The 25,848-nt window shown below is 36.4% G+C and overlaps 1 protein-coding gene across 5 annotated transcripts in view; it reads right to left on the reverse strand.

Moving 5' to 3' along the window:
- Nucleotides 1–25,848, reverse strand: part of LOC309817720 (lysine-specific demethylase 6A-like) — a 163,069-nt gene that overhangs the window by 53,568 nt on the left and 83,653 nt on the right. For 3 of the 5 annotated variants that reach the window (XM_082646987.1, XM_082646986.1, XM_082646985.1), the window contains exons 9-16: nt 13,957–14,050; nt 12,267–12,393; nt 8,616–8,714; nt 8,269–8,488; nt 6,788–6,943; nt 6,126–6,221; nt 4,720–4,815; nt 3,818–4,108 (exon numbers count right to left, since the gene is read on the reverse strand). In XM_082646987.1, coding sequence (XP_082503113.1) covers nt 3,818–4,108; nt 4,720–4,815; nt 6,126–6,221; nt 6,788–6,943; nt 8,269–8,488; nt 8,616–8,714; nt 12,267–12,393; nt 13,957–14,050 — 1,179 coding nt within the window. Of the gene's footprint in view, nt 1–3,817; nt 4,109–4,719; nt 4,816–6,125; nt 6,222–6,787; nt 6,944–7,617; nt 7,753–8,268; nt 8,489–8,615; nt 8,715–12,266; nt 12,394–13,956; nt 14,051–18,995; nt 19,012–25,848 lie in introns of those variants that run through there. The other 2 variants (XM_082646989.1, XM_082646988.1) reach the window with 2 other exon arrangements.

Below are 25,848 nucleotides of genomic sequence, written 5' to 3' on the forward strand. Positions count from 1 at the left end.
TAAGTCAGAAAGAGAAAGACAAATACCGTATGCTAACACATATATATGGAATTTAAGAAAAAAAAAAGTCATGAAGAACCTAGGGGTAAGGCAGGAATAAAGACGCAGACCTCCTAGAGAACGGACTTGGGGTTATGGGGAGGGGGAAGGGTGAGCAGTGACGGGGCGAGGGAGAGTCATGGACATGTACACACTAACAAACGTAGTAAGATAGATAGCTAGTGGGAAGCAGCCGCAAGGCACAGGGATATTGGCTCGGTGCTTTGTGACAGCCTGGAGGGGTGGGATGGGGAGGGTGGGAGGGAGGGAGACGCAAGAGGGAAGAGATATGGGAACATATGTATATGTATAACTGATTCACTTTGTTACAAAGCAGAAACTAACACACCATTGTAAAGCAATTATACCCCAATAAAGATGTTTAAAAAAAAAAAAAAAAAGATATCAGTTCTTACAATCTCAGTTTATGGATTCAATGCACGCAAATTAAAATTCCACCATTATTTTTATAAATGTTAACAAAGTGATTCTCGAGTTTATATGAAGACACAAAAGACCAAAATATCCAACACATTATTGAAGAACAAACTTGGAGGACTGACACAACTTTATTTCATGATTTAGTATAAAGCTAAACTAATCATGGGAGAATGGTATTGGCAAAAAAAAAAAAAAAAGGACAAATGATCAATGGAAAAAAACATACACCAGATAAATAAACCCACAGAAATACAGTCAACTGATCTTTGACAACAGAGCAGAGGTAACACAATGAATTAGAGATTGTCTTTTGAACAAGTGGTGCTGGAACAAATGAGAATCCACATTTGAAAAAATGAACCTTTGCACACATCTTACACTATTCACAAAAATTAACTCAAAGTGGGTCACAGACTTAAATGTAAAATGCAAAAGTACGAAACTACATAGGTAACATAAGGTAACATAAGGGAAACGTCTAGATACCTTGGGCATGGCGATAACTTTTTAGATATACTTCTAACATATGGTCATGAAAAAGAATTGATAAGCTGGACATTATTAAAATTTAAAACTTCTACTCTATGAAAGACACTATCATAGAGTGAGAAGACAAATGGAGATAGGGAAACTATATTTAAAAAGACATATCTTATTAAAAACTGTTACCCAAAATACAGGGGGGAAAGCTATTAATACCTAATAGTTAAATGAACCACCCAATAATAAAATGGGCGGAAGAGGTAAACAAACAGCTCCCCAAGGCACATATACAGATGGCAAATAAGCATATGTAAAGATGCTTCAAAAATTATTAGTGGGGCTTCCCTGGTAGTGCAGTGGTTGAGAGTCCGCCTGCCGATGCAGGGGACACGGGTTCGTGCCCCGGTCCAGGGAGACCCCACATGCCGCGAAGCGGCTGGGCCCGTGAGCCACGGCTGCTGAGCCTGCGCGTCTGGAGCCTGTGCTCCGCAACGGGAGAGGCCACAACAGTGAGAGGCCCCTGTACCGCAAAAAAAAAAAAAAAAAAAAATCATTAGCAATAGTAAATTTTAAAAATGAGATACCCCTACCTCTCTTTTAGTGTTACTAAAATCCAAAACACTAAGGCCATCAACTGAACGTGTCCCCAGAAATGTTATGTTGAAATTCTGTCTTGACGGTATCTGGAGGCAGGCCTTTAGTGGTGATGAGCTTAAAAGTGCAGAGGCTTTACGAAAGGAATCTGTGTGCCTTATAAAACAAACCACTGAGGCTGATCCTTTGCTATCTATGAGAAATCTGACTATGAAAAAGGTTGAGGGCCCTCAAAAGACATCATAATTTGCTGATGGCTTGATCTTGGACTTTTCAGACTCCAGAAGTATAACAAATACATGTCTGTTGTTTATAAACCACCCAACCTATGGTACTTTGTATCTGCCTGAATTAAATAAGCAACTCTCAATTGGTGGGAGAAGCTAGAGCAAAAAGAAGCCTCAGTCACTGTGAGAGGCAAATGACCATCAAAGTCCCTTTAGAACAGCAGTCCCCAAACCTTTTGACACTTTTTCCACAGGGGAGGAGAGAAGGATGATTCCTACGCATCACATGTACTGTGCACTTTCTTTGTATTATTACATTATAATATATAATAAAATAATTATACAACTCACTATAATGCAGAATCAGTGGGAGCCCTGAGCTTGTTTTCACTTGCCACTCACTGATAGGGGTTTGATATGTCTGCAAACGATTTATTATGGTCTCTGTGCAGTCAAACCTCTCTGCTAATGATAATCTGTATTTGCAGGTGCTCCCCAGCACTAACATCACCGCCTCAGCTTTACCTCAGATTATCAGGCATTAATTCTCATAAAGAACGTGAAATCTAGATCCTTCACATGTGCAGTTCACAGTAGGGTTCGCGCTCCTATGAGAATCTAATGCTGCCACTGATCTGACAGGAGGCAGAGCTCAGGTGGTAAGGTAAGTGATGTGGAGCAGCTGTAAATACAGATGGAGCTTCACTCACTTGCCCACTGCTCACCTCCTGCTATGCAGCCTGGTTCCTAACATGCCACGGACCAGTACCAGTCCTTGGCCCGGGGGCTGGGGACCCTGTTTTAGAAGACAGTTATCAGTTTCTTACAGAAGTATTGATAGTAGTCTAACAATATGATCCAATAATCATGCTCCTCAGTTTTTGCCTAAATAAGCTGAGAAGTTAGGTCCACACAAATCTGCATGTGAATTTTTATAATAGCTTTACACTATAACATTCTGGAGAAGGCAACTATATAGACAATAAGAGTATCTGTGGTTTCTCCACATTTAAGGGAGGCAGGAGAAATAAAGAGATGGAGCACAGGATACATTTAGGACAGTGACTCTATTTTGTTCTTCTGTGAAGGGGTTGCAAGTCATACACACCGGTGAAAACCTACACAATGTGCAACAGAGTGCATCAGAATGTAAATTATGGGGGTTAATTAACAATGAAGTATTAATATTGTCTTAGCACTTGTAATTAATGTACCACATTACTACGAGATGTTCAGGATAGCGGAAACCATGGATTGGGAACTTTGGGGGACTTTTTGTATTTTTGGCTCAATTTCCTATAAACCACTTAAGAAGTGTTCTAAAATGTAGTCAATTAATAAATTTAAAGAAGAGGGTGTTTAAGAAATTCCTATCTCTACATCAAAACTTTTAATAACTCCCATTTGCCCTTCACAAATTAAGCTGCATCCCTTGTGTTCCCTCTTCATAAACTACACTGTAGCCACATCTGTACTACCTTTCTGCTTTTAAATTCTGTTTTCTGTGACTGTAACATCTTGGTTCTCACCTAAGCTACTTTCTCTGCATAATGCAAGTCACATTTTATTGTAATTTATTGTTGGTGAAACCTTATCAGTCTTTTTATCACATTAAAATAAACACTTCACAACTGGCAGAGCACTTATTATATGCAGAAAATACTTCCAGTTATTAAATAACTGCAATTAAAAAACATGGTCATAATGCCTTAATTCATTAAGCAACAGGATTTAAAAGAATTATAAGGCTGTGCTTTCTTCCTTCTTTGCCTTTATCTCTAATAACCTAATTTACGTATATTAATTTACACTGGATAAGGAAGTAACTCACGTGCACAGATGAGCTGACAATTAGCTGACAACACTATTAGTATTAATAGTGTTAACAAAATTCTCAGATAATTGTGAATTATTTAAAATTAGTTTTTAAAGATAATATTTCTTATATTTTAATTTCTTCTCTTCAAAATGTATACAAGTTAAAGAAAAACCTACTATATAAGAACAAACAAAGCAGCTCATCTTTCTTTTACCTGAGTGGAGTTAGATAGCTGTTTTCTCCATGGCTCTTCTGTGCTGCTGGTCAGGTTTGTGCAGTTATGAGGTAGAGTGAGTGTGTTTTGCTGCAGATAAGGCACATTTCCATTACTTCCACTTCCTGTTATATAATTATCGCCTACCAAAATCGTGTCCGTACTCCCTAGCGTTTTTGATGTGCCGCAAGGAGTATCGCCTGCAGAAAAAGGTCCACTGGACAAAGGTACTTCAAGCTGAGAGACACTAGGTACTCTGGGTAGAACAGCAGTTTGTCCTGTTTGTCTCATCTTCAAAAACAAAAACGAAAACCTGTTTGTATGACTTTGAAATGTATAATCAATACATTCCTAACTTTATCAAAAAAATTAATCTCGCTAGATTAAAAAACATACATTTTAGAAATAAAGTGCTATGTTCATATGGGTAAAGCACAACCTTTTTCACTATATGCTAAAGAAAGCTCTCATTAGTGGTATAAGGGCAAAAGAAAAGCACTGAAAATTATAACTTAGTAATTTATAGGCCTTATTTCCCATCATAAACTAGGGGATTTCAAACAGCCATTCCATTACATTTATACCAAATCCCTGATAACAATCCTTAAAACATCTCCACCTCAGTATGAATATTTTGTTCATTATAAAAAAATAAAAGTAAGCCTACGGAACACACTGGAAATATGCAAAAAAACGTAAAATACTAGCTGTTATTTTCTAAACTAATTTGTGGCTATTTAAAGAAAGTGAACTGTCCACTAGTGATATTTAAAGCTCAGATATATAAATTCTATTGACTACACATAGGAAGTAGAAATATGTATTAAACTCTAAAAATATATTGTATTCAAGAAAAATACTTAACATAATGATAAATATCGGAATGAAAATGGTATACATACTTGTTGCATTAAGACAAGTTGAGTTTCCAACTGTCCCAGAATCAGTTTCTGTGCCGGATTTAAACTGTCTCTATTTATGCGCAGCTGTTCCAAGTGCTGGAAAAATGAAAAAGTATTCAAAAAAATAAATAAGTCACTATCAGGCAAAGTGTCACTGAAAAGATTACAAACACAGAACTTTTGAAGTGAAACACAGTGATGTCTAACCAAAAGTAATCAGTCCCAAAATGAAGTCCTTACAAAAAGCTAAGAAAAAGTAAAAACACAAGAATTCATCCAAAGAAGGTAATTTTTATGTTTTGAGTTAAATACATGGACAGGAAATCACAATCTTCAAAGAGAAAGCTGTTTAACTGTAAGATGTGTTATAACAGCAATGCTAATTAAGAGCAACATCGTTTATAAAATACTGGAAATGATATAAAAGTCCAACAATAGAAAACCAGTTGAATAAAATGTGGCTTCCGAGGAATTTTAAAATGTAGTATTATGTAGCCATAAAAGAACAAGGAAGTGATACAAAGACATGAAAAGGTCTCAAAGATACATCTTTGGAGAAAGTGAGCCAGGAGGGAAGACAAGGTCCTGATACTTACACATAGCATTCTACCTACATTTGAATAAAAGACAAAAGGCAATCTATGAGACCAGCATATTTTCTTGTACATGTACAATGTATCTCTAGTAACAAAACAAAAAAACAAAACAAACTTTTGATTATTTGTAGGAAAGGGAAATTAAGTGGATGGAGGCAGGAACTGGAAGGACTCTTTATACCTGTGCACCCTAATAATTATTCTAATAATTCGGGGTTTTTAAAATAAATTTATTTATTTATTTATTTTTGGCCGAGTTGGGTCTTTGTTGCCATGCGTGGGCTTTCTCCAGTTGCGGCGAGCGGGGGCCACTCTTCGCTGTGGTACGCAGGCTGCTCATTGCAGTGGCTTTTCTTGTTGGGGAGCATGGGCTCTAGGCACGCAGGCTTCAGCAGTTGTAGCATGCGGGTTCAGTAGTTGTGGCTCGTGGGCTCTAGGGCTCAGTAGTTGTGGGGCATGGGCTTAGTTACCCTGTGTCATGTGGGATCCTCCCGGACCAGGGCTCAAACCCGTGTCTGCTGCACTGGCAGGCAGATTCTTAACCACTGTGCTACCAGGGAAGCCCTCTAATAATTCTTAAATTTCAAACATATGAATATATTGCTTGTTTTAAAAAGGTAAAAAACAAAAATGAATTATCTCTATTCCTCTGGAAAATGTAGGTTCATTATACTTATGTTCGTTTTAATTTACGTCATGTTTGAATGGCTTACTGCCATTCAATTTTAAGAATACCCAGAAAAGCTTAAAGTTTACTACCTCGACTGCATTGAAACATGGTGTTAAAACCGTCAAAAGAATATTTCATACCTGTAATTTCTGTGGTGTCAGACACCATGAATGAACTTGTTGCTGTACTGAAGTATGTGAAACAGTATGGTCACTATTCCAGTTCTCAGAACTATTCTGAGGAAAATTTATTCGTAAAAATTAAAAAATACTTGGTTAAAACTCATACACCAATAATTATGACTAGTGAGATACCAAATGACTAGGAATTGGAGTATTTACACATAAATAAAGCTTATCTTTTAAAATCGTTAAAAAAAATTTTTAATGCATAATCAATTTGGAAAATTATGAATTTGAATTGTCATTCATTCTTTAACTTCACCTTAAAAGGCTCATATCTAAAAATGACTCAAAACTCTAACAGGTTATCCATTATATCCAACACTTAATTTATTTTAACGTCTGAAGTGGTGATATAAAGTACATTAAATTCATAAAAGCAGGGAAATGAATAAAATGACTTGATGAACATAAAGTTATCACTACTTTCTATATTTCTATCAATACTTTCTATAAATGATGCTACAATTTCAGGGTAGGAAATACTGCTTATAATAGCAAAATAACAAAACCTTTTCAATCTCTGATGTACATAGTTTAAAATTTAAGACAGGCACAATTACAGACTTTTAGCTTCACTTCTGATTGGGATTTTCCATTTCTCTAAAATGTATATATACCTTTGTTGGACTAGATGTTCTTTTCCTCTTCGCAGGACTGGACAGGCCATCTACTTCGTTAGAAGTAATCATGCGTACTGGCAAGGGCTGTTGTGAAACTGGCGTTTGACTGCGGCTTAATACAGGTTCAGTATTTGGATGATGAACTTTGTAAGCCTAAGGATCACAGAAGTAAAACAAAAACATGGTTCTACATATTCTTAATTCATGCATTCAAATTACAAAACTTTATAAGCTGCATACTTTCAAAACTATGTGGACATCATGAATTGCAACTGAAAATCAAAATCAAATGATTTATCAATGGAGGAATGTGTATCTTCTTTTGAAAAACTTAGTTTTTAAAACATTAAATAAACCACTGTGTAACAGTCCCTTAAGAAATCCCTTTTGCAGCTTCCCTGGTGGCGCAGTGGTTGAGAGTCTGCCTGCTGATGCAGGGGACACGGGCTCGTGCCCCGGTTTGGGAGGATCCCACATGTCGTGGAGCAACTAGGCCCATGAGTCATGGCCGCTGAGCCTGCATATCCAGAGCCTGTGCTCCACAACGGGAGAGGCCACAGCAGTGGAGGCCCGCGTACCGCAAAAAGTAAAAAAAAGAAGAAATCCCTTTTAAAATCATTAAACTATACAAAAGTTTTAAATTGGTACCCAAAGTTTCTTCCCATATCAGAGGAAGTTCTATTTTGATCTAAAATCCCTTTACAATTAGATATGAAGGATTTAAATTTTTTAAAAAAGCCAATTCTACTGTAATTTAAGTCTGATCACTACCAACTGGAAAGAACCCTTAAAGCTGGGCACCTACAGAAGATAACCCAACTTCTCACCTGCTGTGCTGTGTTCATGGCACCCTGCCTGGAGGTAAGCTCTGCGGGTATTGGTAGGCTCCATGCCTCCTCAATACTAGGAAGTAATTTAGTTTTATTCTGTAGACTACCTTGTGGAAGGTTACACAACTGAGCCTAGGAAAAATTATGTAAAAAGCAAATTTAACACAGGACTACTTGAGTAATTAGCAAGTCCACCAAAACTTCCTCAATGTTACAGGTTTTTATTTTTTAAAGAAAGCAGATTATAAATTTGGGGTTTCAGATATACGCTAAGTATAAAGAGGGCAACTAGAATACACTAGCGAGAATCAGAACAAAGCTAAATTCTGTTTTTCAGAATTACCATGGATACCTTCCATGAAACTTCAAGCAAGAGTGAAAAACAATGTGTTTTTTTCTCTAAAATGCTGTAACTTAAAAACACAGATAGCACACAAAATCATGCAAATTAACATGCATTAACAAAATAAAGATGCAAAAGAACATTTTCAATACAGTATATCTTAAAGTGAAAAATAATATCACAAAATATTAAAAAGTAGAGAAACAAGTTATTCACATCAAAACAAAAACAAACTTTCCAGCCACCCTACTGTGCCAGTTATCATATGGAAATGTCTTTTAAAATATGCTATTTTAAAAATTTACCTGTAAAAACTTAATTCTTCCTGTGAGCATAGAGCTATTACTACAACTTTTGCTTCTAGTTGCATTTAAGTAGCATTTAATGGCATCCTGAGGTTGGTTGCAGGATTCATAGAGAGTGCCTAGGTCCATCCAGGCTGCTGCATGCCCATGGTCCAACTGTACAGCACAAATATAGGCCTGTAATGCATCCATAGGCTGATTTTGCTGCTGATAGAGCACACTGGAAAGAGAAATGAAGTTTTCTGAAACTGACTGGGTGTAAGACTATTACATAGTATATTAGATGTAGTTCAATAAACTTGTGTATCAGTTAAAAATATTACAAATTTTACACACACAAGCCTTACCCTATTGAACACCAGGTATCTGCACTTGCTTCTGATTTATCAATAGACTGCCTGTAAGATATAAAGGCATCCTGAACTTTCCCAATACTTGAGTAGCACCTGAAAGAGGGGAGAAATAGATATATATATATATTTATATGAAGTATTCATAAATGCTTAAATTAACTATATTAGTTTACCAAAATTATATATATGGAAAGGAAAAATACTTATTAGCAACATGTTTACATATAGATTTCGACACTGATTTTAATCTACATTATAATTTGCTGTTAAATGAACTTTCTCTCTTATGACTGCAAACACGTTATATAATGAACTCTTTTCAAACCACTATAGCCCAGATTTGTTCACTGCTAGAACATTCAGGTTTAAATACACAGAGCTCTTTTTATATGTACTTTATACTCAAGCTTCTTATGCTACAAGAATATAGAGCTAAAACACAAAGAGAAATTAAATGTTGATAATGATTTTAATTTCACTAGCACATCGGAATTTTCCTTTCTGAACTTACAATACTCATAACAAATATTCCTTAACTCATGAAACATACAAAACTGAGATACAGTTAATATCAAATTCCACATAAAAAAGCGATAAAAGTAAGTTTAGAAAATGGCTATTTGTGGGTTAAGAGACATCAGAAACGCCAGTAAAAGAGAAAGAGATGCAGTTTCAAAGAGTGCATACAACGTAAGAATCTGAGGCAGAATTAAAAAGGAAACAGTAATGCAAACATGCACAGATATTAGAGACTATATGAATAGTAACAGACAAAAATATTTTTTAACAAAACCAAATTTCATATTATCAGACAAATGCCGTGTGTGTGTATATATATGTATATATATATACACGTATATTTATATATATTTTTATATGTGTGTGTGTGTATATATATATGTGTGTGTGTGTATATATATATATATTATATATATATATATATATATATTATATATATATCTCCTTCCTAAATATTAGGAGAACTGGAAATATTTCCTGAAACCAGCATTTTCACATTCCGTTTTTGTTTGGGTTTTTTTTGTGGTACGCGGGCCTCTCACTGTTGTGGCCTCCCCTGTTGTGGAGCACAGGCTCCGGACGCGCAGGCTCAGTGGCCATGGCTCACAGGCCCAGCCGCTCAGCGGAATGTGGGATCTTCCCGGACCGGGGCAGGAACCCGTGTCCCCCGCATCGGCAGGCGAACTCTCAACCACTGTGCCACCAGGGGAGCCCTCACATTCCGTTTTTTAAAAATCAAAACAAAAATTCAGTGTGTCCAAGTTTGTCTAGTCCACTGACCATGGCTTTTCTCTCCAACACAAGTTGTCTAGGTTCCTCTGAGGTAGGCTGGTATAACAGAAGCAGCACTGAGTAAAGCTGGGTTCTAGTTCTTTTTGTGACATTAATTAGCTATGTTACTTCAAAAAAACCACTTTACTTCTTTGAACTCATGTCCCCCATCTGTATCATAAGAGGGTGAACTAGGGCTTCCCTGGCGGCGCAGTGGTTGACAGTCCGCCTGCCGATGCAGGAGACACGGGTTCGAGCCACGGTCCGGGAAGATCCCACATGCTGCGGAGTAGCTGGGCCTGTGAGCCATGGCTGCTGAGCCTGCGCGTCTGGAGCCTGTGCTCCACAACGGGAGAGGCCACAGCAGTGAGAGGCCCACGTACCGCAACACCAAAAAAAAAAAAAAAGAGGGTAAACTAAGTTGCTGTCTGATCATTCCCAACTCTTAACAGTTTTCTGACTGTGTGAGACTATTTAACATTGTCATTACTAGTGTTATTACTGTATTACCCCATTCCTTTAACATACACATTCCAAACAAGCAGCAGCAATAATATGCAACACAGCCTTGAACACAGAGGTAACATACGGTCTCTGAAATACTAGGATCATCAAATCTCTGTAAATTTTACCAGCAGTGAGATGCCCATTCAGAGTGTCAATAAGTTTTAAAATATTTTTCACAAATTTGATTTTTCTATCAATAAAGCCAAGTAGAAGCAATATATCAAAAGGCAGAAGATAAACAAAGTTATAGAAAAAAAATACTAAAAATAAACTGTCTAAAATGACAATCCTTAGCCCAAGAAGGTTAGGTATCTTCTAGTTGAGAAACGAAGAGACTGTTCTGTACTTGTAGAAACTTTTATCCAAAAAAGTTAAAAACAAAGCATATGTCAATGTTTTAAATTCAGATAACCTCTAATAAAGCCCTCTGTGGAATACTGCTGTTCTTAAACAGATGGGAAAGTGCACCCTACTAAAATGCTGATTTTAAACATATTTCATTGCACCTTCATTGTACATGGCTGCAATTAAACAGAAACAACAATAAGGATCCCTTATACTAAGAAGTCACACACAATGTAAACTACATCATGCTACAAATTTTTATCTTGGATAAAAAGGAAAACAATATCCTGGGTCATATTCTTTTAATCTATACTAGCGAAGTGCTAATAAAAACCTAGTAGTATACGTCACACCTCTCCCTCCCTAAAGATAAGCTTCTTTTACAATCACTGTATGAAGACAAATATTGTGCAAAGGAGGTAATAATATTAGCTCCAAATGCCACTTATTTAGTTCACTTATTCAATTTATTAAATATTGGATCGATCTAGGCACATTGCAAGGCAATGGAAGATAGGAAAGATTCATTTTCTCCTGGAGGACCTTTAGTAGAGGAGAAAAAACTAAGTTGACAAGCAACTCAAAGTACACTCTTTTATAAGCCTGGGGGAAACTACGAAAAACTCCACTGAAAGTAGCTAACTTTAATTCTTATTAAACATAATAGAAAATCAAATATTTTAAAAAGGAACTATCCTAATACTAATCTGACACAAATATAAATATACTTTACTTTTTAAAACAGAAAGATATTAAAAACTAAAAATTAGGCGCTTCCCTGGTGGCGCAGTGGTTGAGAGTCCGCCTGCCGATGCAGGGAACATGGGTTCGTGCCCCGATCCGGGAAGATCCCACATGCCGCGGAGCGGCTGGGCCCGTGAGCCATGGCCGCTGAGCCTGAGCGTCCGGAGCCTGTGCTCCGCAGCGGGAGAGGCCACAACAGTGAGAGGCCCGTGTACCGCAAAAACTAAAAAAAATTAAAATTAACACAAAACGTAAGTTTGATTTAGACTTTATGTCAAATGTCCTAGAAAACAAAAAATTCAATGTGAAAAAGTATGGGGCAAAATTCACAGTCAAACCAAGAAGGACAACTAAATTTATAACCTTGAGAAAAGGTACCTGACATATCTAATCCAATTCATTCATTAATAGGTGGAATGAGAATTCAGACCTCAAACAATTTCAATAAATTTTTCCATAGGCTACTGGTGGTCCTCAGGTAAAATAAAAATGAATTTTCTGAAAATTCTTTAAAACTCTTCAAAACTCTCCGAAAACTAGTGATAATTCAAGTCACGTGAAGACAATGTGAAAATAAAATCTAATAAGCAAAATAAGAATTCCTCAGTAAAAGCACCTAACTCAGAGTGATCCAATTTTACCTCTCAAGAATCGCTATTATAATGTATTTAAAATAAAATGTCACTAAGCACATTATGTTATTAACATTTTAGATTATAAATCAACTCTAGGCAGCACAACCCAAGTGTCTGGTCTCACCTGCCAAGGAAATACCAAGACCGGCCAGAATTAGGATCTGCCTCCAATGACTTTTGGAGATACTGAATAGCATAGCTTTCCTTGGTGGCTTTGTCTCCTTGTAGATCCATGTTATGATGCATCCATCCTATAATTAAACAATTGCAAGCATTTATCCATAATTAAACTATTCTTCTAGCTTCAAGAATACCATGAAGCACACAAATAAATTAAAATACCCTTTTAGTACATTTATTTATCTTGAATCAAAATTTCCCTAAATATCAACCTACCAAAAGTAACTACTATAGAAAAATCCATTTTACTAAAAAGATATACTCAAAGCTATGAGGACTCTTAAAGAATAGAATGAAATTTGAAACATCAGGAGTACTGCATAGAAGCCATAGATAGATACTCCTTTTCTAAATTTAATTTGGAAAAAAGTTTTCCAATTTATAAACCAAAAAATACAAAGATGATTAATTTACTTGTGCTTTAAAGGTTTATTCTGAAAATAATCTAGAAAGTCCATACTTATCTCACAGGAATCAATAAAAGTAAAAATACTCAAAGATAAATAATTAAAAACAAAAACACCTTCCCAAAGATCCTACACTTTAATTACACTAATTGTTCTCATATAATCCTAAATATAACAACATTAGATCAAAAACAACAACAAAACACCTCCAGGGATATATGGATATCTAAATGAAAAACTGGTTCCAAAAGTTATAAAAGCAGTACAGTGCTTAATGAAGAGGTTTAGAGTTACAGCTACAGAGACAATGTTAAGACTAGATCATGAAAAAATGTTAAACATTTAAAACAAATAGAAATTAATGCTTCAGTTGTTAGTCAATTTACGTGTATAAGATTACCTTTGCAAAACTATCACTTAGGCAGAAGTATTACTAATTGCTTTTGACATTATAGGTAAAATACAGCCATTATAAAAATATTCACATTATCACAAACTCGATTAAAATTTAGAATTATTTACTCAAAACCAAAAACAGCGAAAGGAAAAACAAATTTAAAAAACCCAACCCATATATTAAATTATACATGATAAATAACCAACAAAATGAATTACTGAATATTCTTACTATCATCTGAGTAGTACTGATGCATTACTTATATTATTTTTGAACACCAAACCTTTGCTTTTAAAACATAAGAATATAACAAGTAGCTGGAGAAAATAACGAACTCTTCTATAATTTTTAGGTGAGATAGTTCCATTAAGTCATACAATGAAATATATTGTATTTCAAGCTCAATAGCACTAACCTGGCCGTTTGAATTATTTCAATTCAATTGACTTCAGAGTGCTAAGCACATGGAAATATTCAAACCTCCTCCAGAGGTCAGTTACTAAGGGGTAATTTTGAGAATTTAAAAGGACTAGTTGCACTGGACCACTGTATTTAGATAAATTTTGAGATGAACTGTGCTAGATAGTAGGAATAAATATATTATCAACTCTTGACAAAAGAGAAGGAATACATTTACATTGGGAACATTTACAACATAAAATACTCATTTTAAATACCATCTCAAAATAATTTATGTCAAAATTAATCCTAAAACACAGAAGTTTAATGAAAACTTATTTTTAAGCAGATGAGTTACAACTGCTCCCACCCACCAGTGCCAAAATGTTTAAAATACTACAATATATAATAAAAAGTAAATTTTTATGTACCTAACTGTTGTAAAACAGTTGCTTTTACTTGTGCAGGTAGGTTTTCTGTCCCTAAAAGCTGTTCATAAGCTTCTTTTGCAGAGTGATATTTTCTCTAGAGAGTAGAAGATATTCAGACAAAAAAAAAAAAAAAGATAAATCATTAATACAACAAAATAAAACAGACTCATAATTATGGAGAACAGACTAGTGGTTACCAGTGGGGAAAAGGAAGGAGGAAGAGGCAAGATAGGGGCATTGGATTAAGAGGCACAAACTACTATGTATCAAATAAATAACCTAAAAGAATATATTGCAGAACACAAGGAATATAGCCAATATTTTATAATAACTACAAAGGCAACATGATCTTTAAAACCTGTGAATCTCTATGCTGCACAACTGAAACTTACGTAATATTGTACATCAATTATACCTCAACTAAAAAAAAAAAAAACCTTCAAACAGAAGGTTTTCAACATCACTGTAGATGTTAAAAAGAATTAACTTTTCCAGTAATAAAGTGGAATAAACACTGACGTATATGTGTATATGTATCATAAAAACTTACTAGTATATGAAGATTTAGACAATAATATTTTATAAGTTTCAATTATTAAAAAGAATGAATGTAAAAGTTCTAATTTATTAACTGAGTATTTTACTGTGGACCACCATGTTTCAAAAGAACTAACAACCAATAAAACTACCCTTCAATATAACAAGGTATTAGTAAAATATGGCATTTATAACATTTGCTGTAACCCAAAAGTTACAAATAAAATAACTCCAACCTTAGACATTATTTAATAACATTCACAAGGCTGGAGAAATATTCTACCAGCAAATGTATAATTAACCTAGAACGACTTTTGAAGATACGGACATCTTATAAAGCAAATATAAGTGCTACTACTATCCTTTACAAAGTCTAAGACTGAGGAAAAGTAGTTATTGTCTTAATTTGCATTTTGAAATTTTTTGCTTTTTTATACAAAATACTTTTGTAAAGTGTTCATAAATAAAAGTGTTTTTTAAAGACATAACATTTCCCATAGATACGATAAAACGCTCATATTAAAAGTACAGGCAGGGCTTCCCTGGTGGCGCGGTGGTTGAAGAGACCGCCTGCCGATGCAGGGGACACGGGTTCAAGTCCCAGTCCGGGAATATCCCACATGCCGCTGAGTGGCTGGGCCCGTGAGCCATGGCTGCTGAGCCTGGGCATCTGCAGCCTGTGCTCCGCAATGGGAGAGGCCACAACAGTCAGAGGCCCACGTACCGCATAAAAAAAAAGTACAGGCAAATTTACAAATGAGACCATTGCCTACAGTTCTCCTTTAAAAATTATTAGTAAGACTAAAACCTATTATTGTTACTGTGATATTAAACACAACTCTTCCAAAACAACAGAAAAAATTAAAAAGAGAAAATCCAAAGTATGGTTTCTTTAAAACATACTTGGGAGTGGCATGGACATACATACACTACCAAATGTAAAACACTGAGTGGGAAGCAGCCACATAGCACAGGGAGATCAGCTCAGTGCTTTGTGACCACCTAGAGGGGTGGGATGGGGAGGGTGGGAGGGACGGAGACGCAAGAGGGGAGAGATATGGGGACATATGTATATGTATAACTGATTCACTTTGTTATAAAGCAGAAACTAACACACCACTGTAAAGCAATTATACTGCAATAAAGGTATTTAAAAAAAAAACTTGGAAAAACTGTTTTGGACATTTAAAAAGTGTTTATAAAAGGGATGATAAAGTCATTTCCAGGACATTTTTATTAAATGAGCAGAGCAATATGATTCATTAAAATAAATGTATAAATTGGTATTTAAAATATTGAGTTTTTACTTTAACCAAATGAGACAAGGAAAGAAGGAGGAAAAAAAAAACCCATCTCTTTTTTTATCTCTATCATATACCCACATACATATGTACATATACACATATGTATATATAGGAAAGCCACGGCTTTAACGCAGACAGAAAACCAACATCCACAAAGAAGCCAACACTTACAAGGATAAACACTTCCCCAAGCATGAACATGCACAGTTAATAAATTCAGCAGGATACAAAATTAACAATCAAAAATCAGCTGCATTTCTATATACTAGCAGAGAATAATTAAAAAAGGAAATTACGAAAACAAGTCAACTTATCGCAACACTAAAAACAAAATTAATTTAAAATAAATTTACCGGGATTCCCTCATGGCTCAGTGGTTAACAATCTGCCTGCCAATGCAGGGGACACGGGTTCAAGTCCTGGTCCGCGAAGATCCCACATGCCGCGGAGCAACTAAGCCCGTGTGCCACAACTACTGAGCCTGCGCTCTAGAACCTCAACTACTGAAGCCTGTGCACCTAGAGCCTGTGCTCCACAACAAGAGAAGCCACCGCAACGAGAAGTCTGCGCACCACAACAAAGAGTAGCCCTCACTCGCAACAACTAGAGAAAGGCTGCGTGCAGCAACAAAGACCCAATGCAGCCAAAAATAAATTTATTTAAAATTTTAAAAATTACAATAAAATGAATTTACCAAATATGTGACTTGTGTATAAAACACCACACTTTATCTACTCATCTGTTATTGATTGTTTCCACTTCTTGTCTGTTGTTAGTGGTTCAACAAACACAGGACAATTCTTATTTTTTTAATGTTTTTATTTTTTATTTCTGGCTGCATTGGGTCTTTGTTGCTGCACGCGGACTTCCTCTAGTTGCAGCGAGCAGGAGCTACTCTTGGTTGTGGTGTGCGGGCTTCTCATCGCGGTGGCTTCTGTTGTTGCAGAGCACGGACTCTAGGCGCGCAAGCTTCAGTAGTTGTGGCTCACGGCTCTAGAGCACAGGCTCGGTAGTTGTGGCGCATGGGCCTAGTTGCTCCGTGGCATGTGGGATCTCCCCAGACTAGAGCTCAAACCCATGTCGCCTGCATTGGCAGGCGGATTCGTAACCACTGCACCACCAGGGAAGCCCAATCAATTTTTTTGAATAAACACTCAAAGGTTGGAAAACTGATTGTATCCTACGATACTTCAATTTTAATTTTTGAGGAATCTTCATACTCTAGCTGCACCATTCTGCATTCCCACCAACAATGTATGAGGGTCCCAATTTCTCCACATCCTCACCAACACTTGCTTTCTTTTGTTTTTTGATAATATCATTTAGACAGATTTTAACTAATGTATATATACATATTTTTTAGACATGTTTTTGCACACTTAATAAACTGTAGTACAGGGTAAACATGACTTTTAAATGCATTGGGAAACCAAAAAATTCATGTGACTTGCTTTATTGCAATATTTACTTGATTGCAGTGGTCTGGAACTGAACCTGCAATATCTGTGAAGTATTCCTGCATTAAGATAAGAACACTTCCTGAAGCGATTTAAGGATTCAATGTAATCTCTGTCAAAATACCACTGTATTTGCCAGAAATTTTAAACATCATCCTAAAGTTCATATGGAATTTCAAAGGCCCTCAAAGTCAAACAATCTTGGGGGGTAAAAAAGAACAAAAATTCAATTATTTGCACATCCTGGGTTAAAAACTCATTTTTTCATCATATACTACACCTTTATCTTTTTCATTCATCATTAATACAAAACTGCTGAAGGGAGAAATAATCCAAGTGTTTACTCACAGATGAACAGAAACTGAATTTGATATACATATATGGAGTCATCCCTGATATCTTCAGGGGATTAGTTCCAGGACCTTAGTGGATGCTCAAGTCACTTATATATGCAAAATGCAGTAGTAGATGCGTATAACCTATGCACATCCTTACATTTGTCGTCTTCATCTCTAAATTCCTTATAATACTCAGTTCAATGTAAATGCTATGTAAATAGTAGCTGGAACATAGTAAGTTCAAGTTTTGCTTTTTGGGACTTTCTGGAATTTTCTTCCCAAATATTTTTTATCTGAGGTTGGCTTAATATGAATATGCAGAACCCACGGACAGTGAGGGCTGACTGCACATATAATGGAATGTTATTCGGCCTTAAAAATAAAATTCTGATACATGCTACAACATGGAAAAACCTCGATGGTATTATGCTAACTGAAATAAGTAATACACAAATGACAAATACTGTAGGAGCCTATTTATATAAATCCGCCTGCCAGTGCAGGGGACATGGGTTTGAGCCCTGGTCCAGGAAATGCCGTGGAGCAACTAAGCCCATGCACCACAACTACTGAGCCTGCACTCTAGAGCCTGCGAGCCACAACTACTGAAGCCCGTGCACCTAGGGCCCGTGCTCTGCAACAAGAGAAGCCACTGCAATGAGAAGCCCAAGTACTGCAACGAAGAGTAGGCCCCGCTCACCTCAACTAGAAAAAGCCAACACATGGAAACAAAGAACCAACACAGCCAAAAAAATAAATAAATAAAATTAATTAATTTTTTATTTGAAAATAGAAAACTACAAACCAATATCCTTTATGCATATTTCTGCAAAAATTCTCAAAAGAATACTAACTTACTGAATTCAGCATCATATTAATAAAAAATGAGGTAGAACTTATTCCCACAATGAAAGGATGGTTCACTGAATGTAATATTGCACATTAAAAGAAAGAAGTCAAAAGAACATATGAACATACTGATGCAGAAAAAGAATTTCGCAAAATGTGACAAAATTCAGCATCTTTTCATGATAAAAAATATTCACCGGGACTTCCCTGGTGGTGTGTGGTTAAAAATCCACCTACCAATGCATGGGACACTGGTTTCAGCCCTGGTCTGGGAAGATCCCACATGCCATGGAGCAACTAAGCCTGTGCACAACTACTGAGCCTGTGCTCCAGCACCCATGAGTCACAACTATTGTGCCTGTGTGCCACAAGTACTGAAGCCTGTGTGCCTAGAGCCCGTGCTCTGCAACAAAAGAAGCCACCACAATGAGAACTGAGAACGCTGTGCACTGCAACGAAGAGTAGCCCCTGCTCACCACTAGAGAAAGCCCATGCACAGCAATGAAGACCCAATGCAGCCAAAAATAAATTAATTAATTTAAAAAAATACTCACCAAATTAGGAATATAGGGGAACTACTTCAATCTGATGAAGGGCACTAATGAAAAACCAAAGTGATTACATAGCAGCTTTATTCATAACTGCCACAATTTGGAAGAAACCATTATATCCTTCAGTAGATGAATGGATAAATAAACTTGGTTCATCCAGACAATGGAATATTATTCAGAGCTAAACAGAAATGAGGTATCAAGCCATAAAGGGATATGAAGGAAACTTAAATGCATATTACTAGGTCAAAGAACCCAACCTGAAGAGACTACAGTCTCTATGATTCCAACTCTCTGATATTCTGGAAAAGGCAAAACTATGAAGGCAATAAAAGATGTGTGATTGCCAGGGATTAGGGGAGGCAGAAGGGTTAACTGGAAGAGAACAGAGGATTTTCAGAGCTGTGAAAACACTATGATACCATAATGATAGATAAATGTAATTATAAATTTGTCCAAATCCACAGAATGTACAACACTAAGAATGAACTGTAATGTAAACTCTGAACTCTAGGTGATGATGGATTGTCAACATAGGTTATTAACTGCAATAAATGTACCACTCTGGTGGGGAATGTTAATAACACGGAAGGCTATGGGGTAATAAGTATATACAAAATCTCTGCAATTTTGCAGTGATCCTAAAAATGCATGGGAAAAAAAAGTCTTAAAAAAAATGGTGAACATAATACACAATGCTGAAAAAGTGAAAGATTACTCACTAAAACCAATTTTATCCAGAGGACTTAGGCAAGAAAAGTAAAAGATATCTGACTTGGAAATGAAGAAGTTAAATTATTGTATCTGCAGATGACATGACCATTTTAATGACTAATTCAATTACTTTGAAAGAGGGCTCTTCAGGCTATCAAATTCTCCTTCAGTGAATTTTGCTACTTTGTGTCTTTTAAGAAATTTATCCATTTTATCTAAGTTATAAAATTTCTTGGCATAGAGCTGTTCAGGCATTCCCTTACCGTACTGGTAATGTATGTGGACTGAGCTGTGATATGATGCTTGGTTTTATATGTCAGCTGACTGGGCTAAGGAATGCCCAGACTGCTAATGAAACATTATTGCTGGGTGTTATCTGTGTAAGTACTTCTGGAAGAGATTCCATTTGGATGGATAGACTGAGTAAAGAAGATTGCCCACCCTCCTCAATGTGGGTAGGCATCAGCCAATACAAACAAAAAAAAAAGGCAGTGGAAGTGTAACTTTGCTCACTGCCTGCTTGAGAATGGGACGTCATCTTCTGCTTTCAGATACTCGAACTCGCGGTTCTTGAACTAAAGAATTAGACAGATTTGGACTAAAGTTTCTTTGGCTTGCAGACACAATTCCATCAGCAAGTTCCTATAATAAATGTACACACACACACAATATACACATACACACATACTATATATATTTATACATGCAAACATATACACACCCATAGGCTCCTATTCGGTGTTTCTCTGGAAAATCCTGGCTAATACAAGTGACAACCCCTCTTTCTTCTTTTTCTTTTATTTCTTTCCTTCTTATTTATCTGTTGAAAATTTTAAAATGTTTTTCATTGTGATGATTACCCCTCATCACATGAATGAAATGAAAGAGGATTTATCTTCTTTCATTCTTCATAATGGTAGTTGTGTCTTTTTTTCCTCCGATAGCTGAAACTGAGGTCTATCAAATCTGTTAACAAAGAACAAGTTTCCAATTTTGTTCATACTGTTTTTTCTTTTCAATTTCATTGATGTCTGATCTTATCTTTCTTAGTTTCTTCCTTCTGCTTGCCTTCAGCTTAATTTGCTCTAATTTCTTTCAAGGTAAAAGCTGAGGTTACTGACGTTAGATCTTTCTCATTTTCCGTACAAGCATTTAAGCTATACATTTAATTCTAAGCTAACTCTCTAACCACAAGCCACAAATTCTGAGGCTGCATTTTCACTTTTATAATTAAAATTTTTTTTAGTTTTTCTTGTGACTTCTTTTAGACCTATAGTTTAGAACTATACTGTTAAATGTTCAACTATGAGAATTTTTTTGCTACCATACTGTCACGAGCTTATAATTACACTGTGTTTTAAGAACATACTTAGTATAATTTGTTATAAACTCTTTTAAAGTTTGTATATAAACTCTTTTAAACTTTCAAGGTGTAGTCCATGGGCCAGAAGGTTACCTATGTTAACGAATGCTCCATGTACCATGAAAGCTGTTAAGACTCTACTATTAACTGTGTGTTCTATATAAGTCAATCAGTTCATAACATGATTGATAATTCTGTTATTTAGACTGACAATTTGATCATACACTGTTCAAGTTATCCTGAATATATTTTTTTCTGTAGCTGATTATTCATTTATTGAATAAGGCTTATTAAGATTCCAGGGAGAATAGCTGATTCATCCACCTCTCATAACCTGATGTATTTTGATGCTCTGTTGCCAGCTGTACCCATGTTCAGATCCTTATGTCCTTTTGGAGAATATATTTCTATATTCCTTTGCTTAAAAGGTATCTTTGTCATTAGATTTAACTGAGTTTATAAAATATACCCATAACAAATCTAACCCCATCACAAAGAATACTATACCATTTCCAAGTATAGTGAGTGTAGCTATCCTTTCTCAGAATATTCCCAATTTCTCCTTCCTGTCCCTATTAATATTATTTCATTTTATACATCCATATGCTATAAACACCCAATATACTGTATATTGTCACTATTAATGTCTTAAAGAAGAAGATATTGAGGGACGTCCCTGGTGGTGCAGTGGTTAAGAATCTGCCTGCCAATACAGGGGACAGGGGTTCGAGCCCTGGTTCAGAAGATCCCACATGCCGCGGAGCAACTAAGCCCGTGCACCATGACTACTGAGCTCTAGAGCCCGTGAGCCACAACAACTGAGCCCACGTGCCACAACTGCTGAGGCTGCATGACACAACTACTGAAACCTGCGCGCCTAGAGCCCATGCTCTGCATCAAGAGAAGCCACCGCAATGAGAAGCCCATGCACCACAACGAAGAATAGCCCTCACTTGCCACAACCAGAGAAAGCCCGTGCACAGCAACGAAGACCCAATGCAGCCAAAAATAAATAAATAAATTTATTTTTTAAAAGAGTATTTCTCCTACACATTACAAAATAAATTTCGATTTAAATTTTGTCTAATTTATAGAAAAAATGTAAACATACTACAGAGTTCTAATAGAGTTATACTAAATTTTCTGTATTATTGATATTAGCATGGCATACATCACAATGAATGAAGCAAAGTGGATATACAGTTATTATTGAAACTCATACTCTATCCAATGTCCCTTTTACCTAATATCATTTTGCTCTTTCAGGATACCACATTTTATTTAGTTGCCATGTCTCCTTCAGTTCCTTTTGACTATTATAGAGTCTCAGGTTTTGATTAGTTTAATAGAAGTTTTTAGTAGCCCTGGCAAGTACTTTTTAAGAGTTCTGTGTATTTGGAGTTTGTGTGATATTTTCCTCCTGGTTAGAATGGGGAAATGTATTTTCAGAATGAAGACTATAGAGGTAAAGTACTCTTCCCATCACCTCCTATCAAGGATACATCATATCAAACATGACCTACTACTGATGCTGTTAACTATGTTCACCAGGCTAACACAGTGTTTGTCAGTTAGCTCCACTGAAAAGTTCCCCACCACTAACTCTTTCCACAAATGTACTCTCTGAACAGAAGTAATTATTCTCAGTTCACACTTAAGAGAGGCACCTCTTTGATGGGGTAGTCTATAAGTAATTTGTAATTCTTCTCTGAAAAGATAATGGCACCGGTCATAGAATTCTATGTAAGTAGATTCTATTCTTTCAACACCTGGAGGGGATATTTTACTCCCATACTCTTTGCGCCTGCATGGTTCTGATAAGAAGTCTTACAATGATTTTTACCCTGATTCATCTATAAGTAAGATGGATTTTCTCATCATTTCTTTTTATTGTTAGAATAATGATAATCAAAAGTTTCATCCTTTGTCCTTTTTTTTTTTTTTGCAGTACGCGGACCTCTCACTGTTGTGCCCTCTCCCGTTGCGGAGCACAGGCTCCAGACGCGCAGGCTCAGCGGCCATGGCTCACGGGCCCAGCCGCTCCGCAGCATGCGGGATCTTCCCAGACCGGGGCACGAACCTCAGCAGGCGGAGTCTCAACCACTGCACCACCAGGGAAGCCCTGTCCTTTCATTTTTAAGCCCTTTTTTCTCCTTACAATTACTTATGTTCAATTGTCACTGAATTGATTGCATAAGGTCTACCTAATCATTCATGGTATGATTACTTCTAAACAAAACCTGAATTACATTTATCTTTATGTACAATTTTCAATCCGTTTATAAAAATGAATTCTGGGTCTTCCCTGGTGGCGCAGCGGTTGAGAGTCCGCCTGCCGATGCAGGGGACGCGGGGTCGTGCCCCGGTCCGGGAAGATCCCACATTTCGCGTAGCGGCTGGGCCCGTGAGCCATGGCCTCTGAGCCTGCGCGTCCGGAGCCTGTGCTCCGCGGCGGGAGAGGCCACAACGGTGAGAGGCCCGCGTACCGCAAGAAAAAAACAAAACAACAACATCAACAAAAAGAAAATCTATTAAATCATTTCAATTACCCATATTTGATAATTTTGAAGCAAATCCTAGACATTATCATTGTTATATCCACAAATACATTAGTATATATCCTATAATATACATAACTATGTTTTCTATAACCTAAGTACATTGCCCTTAAAAAATGACAATAATTACTTAATATTAAATTTCCACTGTATATCAAAACTTCTCACACAACTTTCTCCTAGCTGCCTTTTTATGGCTGGCTTAACTCAGGATCCAAACAAGGTCAAACCATTGAATCTGGATAGGTTTCTTAAAAAATCTTTTAATTTATAGGATTTCCTTTGCCTTCCCTTAACCTCCCACCCACTCTAAAGACTTAAAATTTTACTGAACAATCTATGTTGTTTATCCTGTACCCTACCCATTCCAAGTTTTCTCCTTTCTCCCCTCTTCTTAAACCAGTACATAGAAGAAAATGTTAACGTTGATTTCAGTTTCCCTTTTTTGCAAGAAATAACCACAAATGGTGGTATTTTTTAAATTCTACTATTGACTTTTTGGCCTTTTAAAAATTTCCCTCTGATAACGATATTAAAAAATCCACACACTCTAAAATCCACACACTCTAAAACCCACACAAATTTAAGCCCTTACAGATGGTTTTTCTTTTTTATAACACAAGTGCCTGATGTAAGCTTTGCTCTGAAATATCCACTAGAAAGCTGGCTAATCTGAATAAATACATTGCCAGCTATGTGACTAGATAAAGAACCAGGCTGCCGGCCACGCATGCACCACCACCCCCAACTTTGTATTAGAAATCATAGCTGACTTAGGTAACTTATCCTTTAGGCTGCACGTTTTTCTCTTCCTGAGCTTTAAATTCCTGCTCATATGTTTTAAATTCACCAATAAAAAGTGAAATCTTGAAACCCTCCTTTGATTCCAATAAAAGCAGGACTCTACATGCTCTTCCTTCCCAAGGGCAACATGCAATCACAGTAAGAACTGGAAGGGCAGGTCCAGCCACAAGAGTTTTTACTGACTTAGACCAGCACACAACAACAAAGTGTAAGTTGAGAGAGGTACACTATATTAACTTCTATTTAATCATACTGTTTCTGTCATCTTCTTGTAGATAAGCAGTTATTAAAACTTCTAATGATTTATCCTTTGGCTTTTTCATATAATAACACACATATGTCCAAATAAGTTATAGTTTACCCAACACATTGCTTGATTTTCCTCTATTCACTTAAAAATATATATGATATCCTTCCAAAGGATACACAAAAATGAATATTCCTCATTCCATTAACATATGAATGATTACACTAGATACTACAAAATATACTGTATTTTATTCAACTTCTTCCCAAGTGACAGATATCTGAGTTATCCTTGATATCTCCCTGTAAAGCACTTGATCTCATTGACCTATTTTATTTTCTGCATAATACTCAACACACTGAATGATTATTGTCTCTTTTCCCAAAAGAAAACAACTTTCTATTTTTACAGAAATTTATCCCACTTAAAATGGGATACCAAAAAATCTAACCATAAATTTAAGGAAATGTCCTCTGTCTTCCTCATGGAGGGCTACTTACACAAGGATAGAAAAAAACTGAACAAAGAAGAGTATGACAAAGCACCCACCTTTCCCTTTACGGCACTGGGGAACCATAACATTTCTAGTTGAGCATGGCAACAGGTCCTGTCAAATACATCTCAAGTATGTAGGTAAGTCTCAAAATTACTATAACCTTGATAAAAGGTGAATTAAAATCTAAAATCATACAAGGCCTTGTAATACAATAAGACCATTAAAAAAAAATGAAAACCATTTTTATTTTTTATTTTTTTTTGCGGTACGCGGGCCTCTCACCGCTGTGACCTCTCCCGCCGCGGGGCACAGTCTCAGCGGCTATGGCTCACGGACCCAGTCGCTCCGCGGCACGTGGGATCCTCCCAGACCGGGGCATGAACCCGTGTCCCCTGCATTGACAGGCGGACTCTCAACCACTGCGCCACCAGGGAAGCACAAGAAGCCCATTTTTAGATCACATTATTGCCTCACTGGATTATGGTGATCTTTCCCCACTCTAAAAAAAAAGGAAAACTGAAACAAGCCCAGAAGTTAAAATGATCTCTGTATGTTTTCATACATGTAGTCTGGCATTCAGTAAATAATTAAAAGCAAATTGTAAAGAAGTAAAAATAAAGGAAAGAAAAATTAAGTAAAAACAAAGGCAACAGGAGATTCAGATACCAGAATTA

Source organism: Grampus griseus (assembly GCF_964374135.1).
Source record: "Grampus griseus genome assembly, chromosome: Y".
Lineage (NCBI taxonomy): Eukaryota > Metazoa > Chordata > Mammalia > Artiodactyla > Delphinidae > Grampus > Grampus griseus.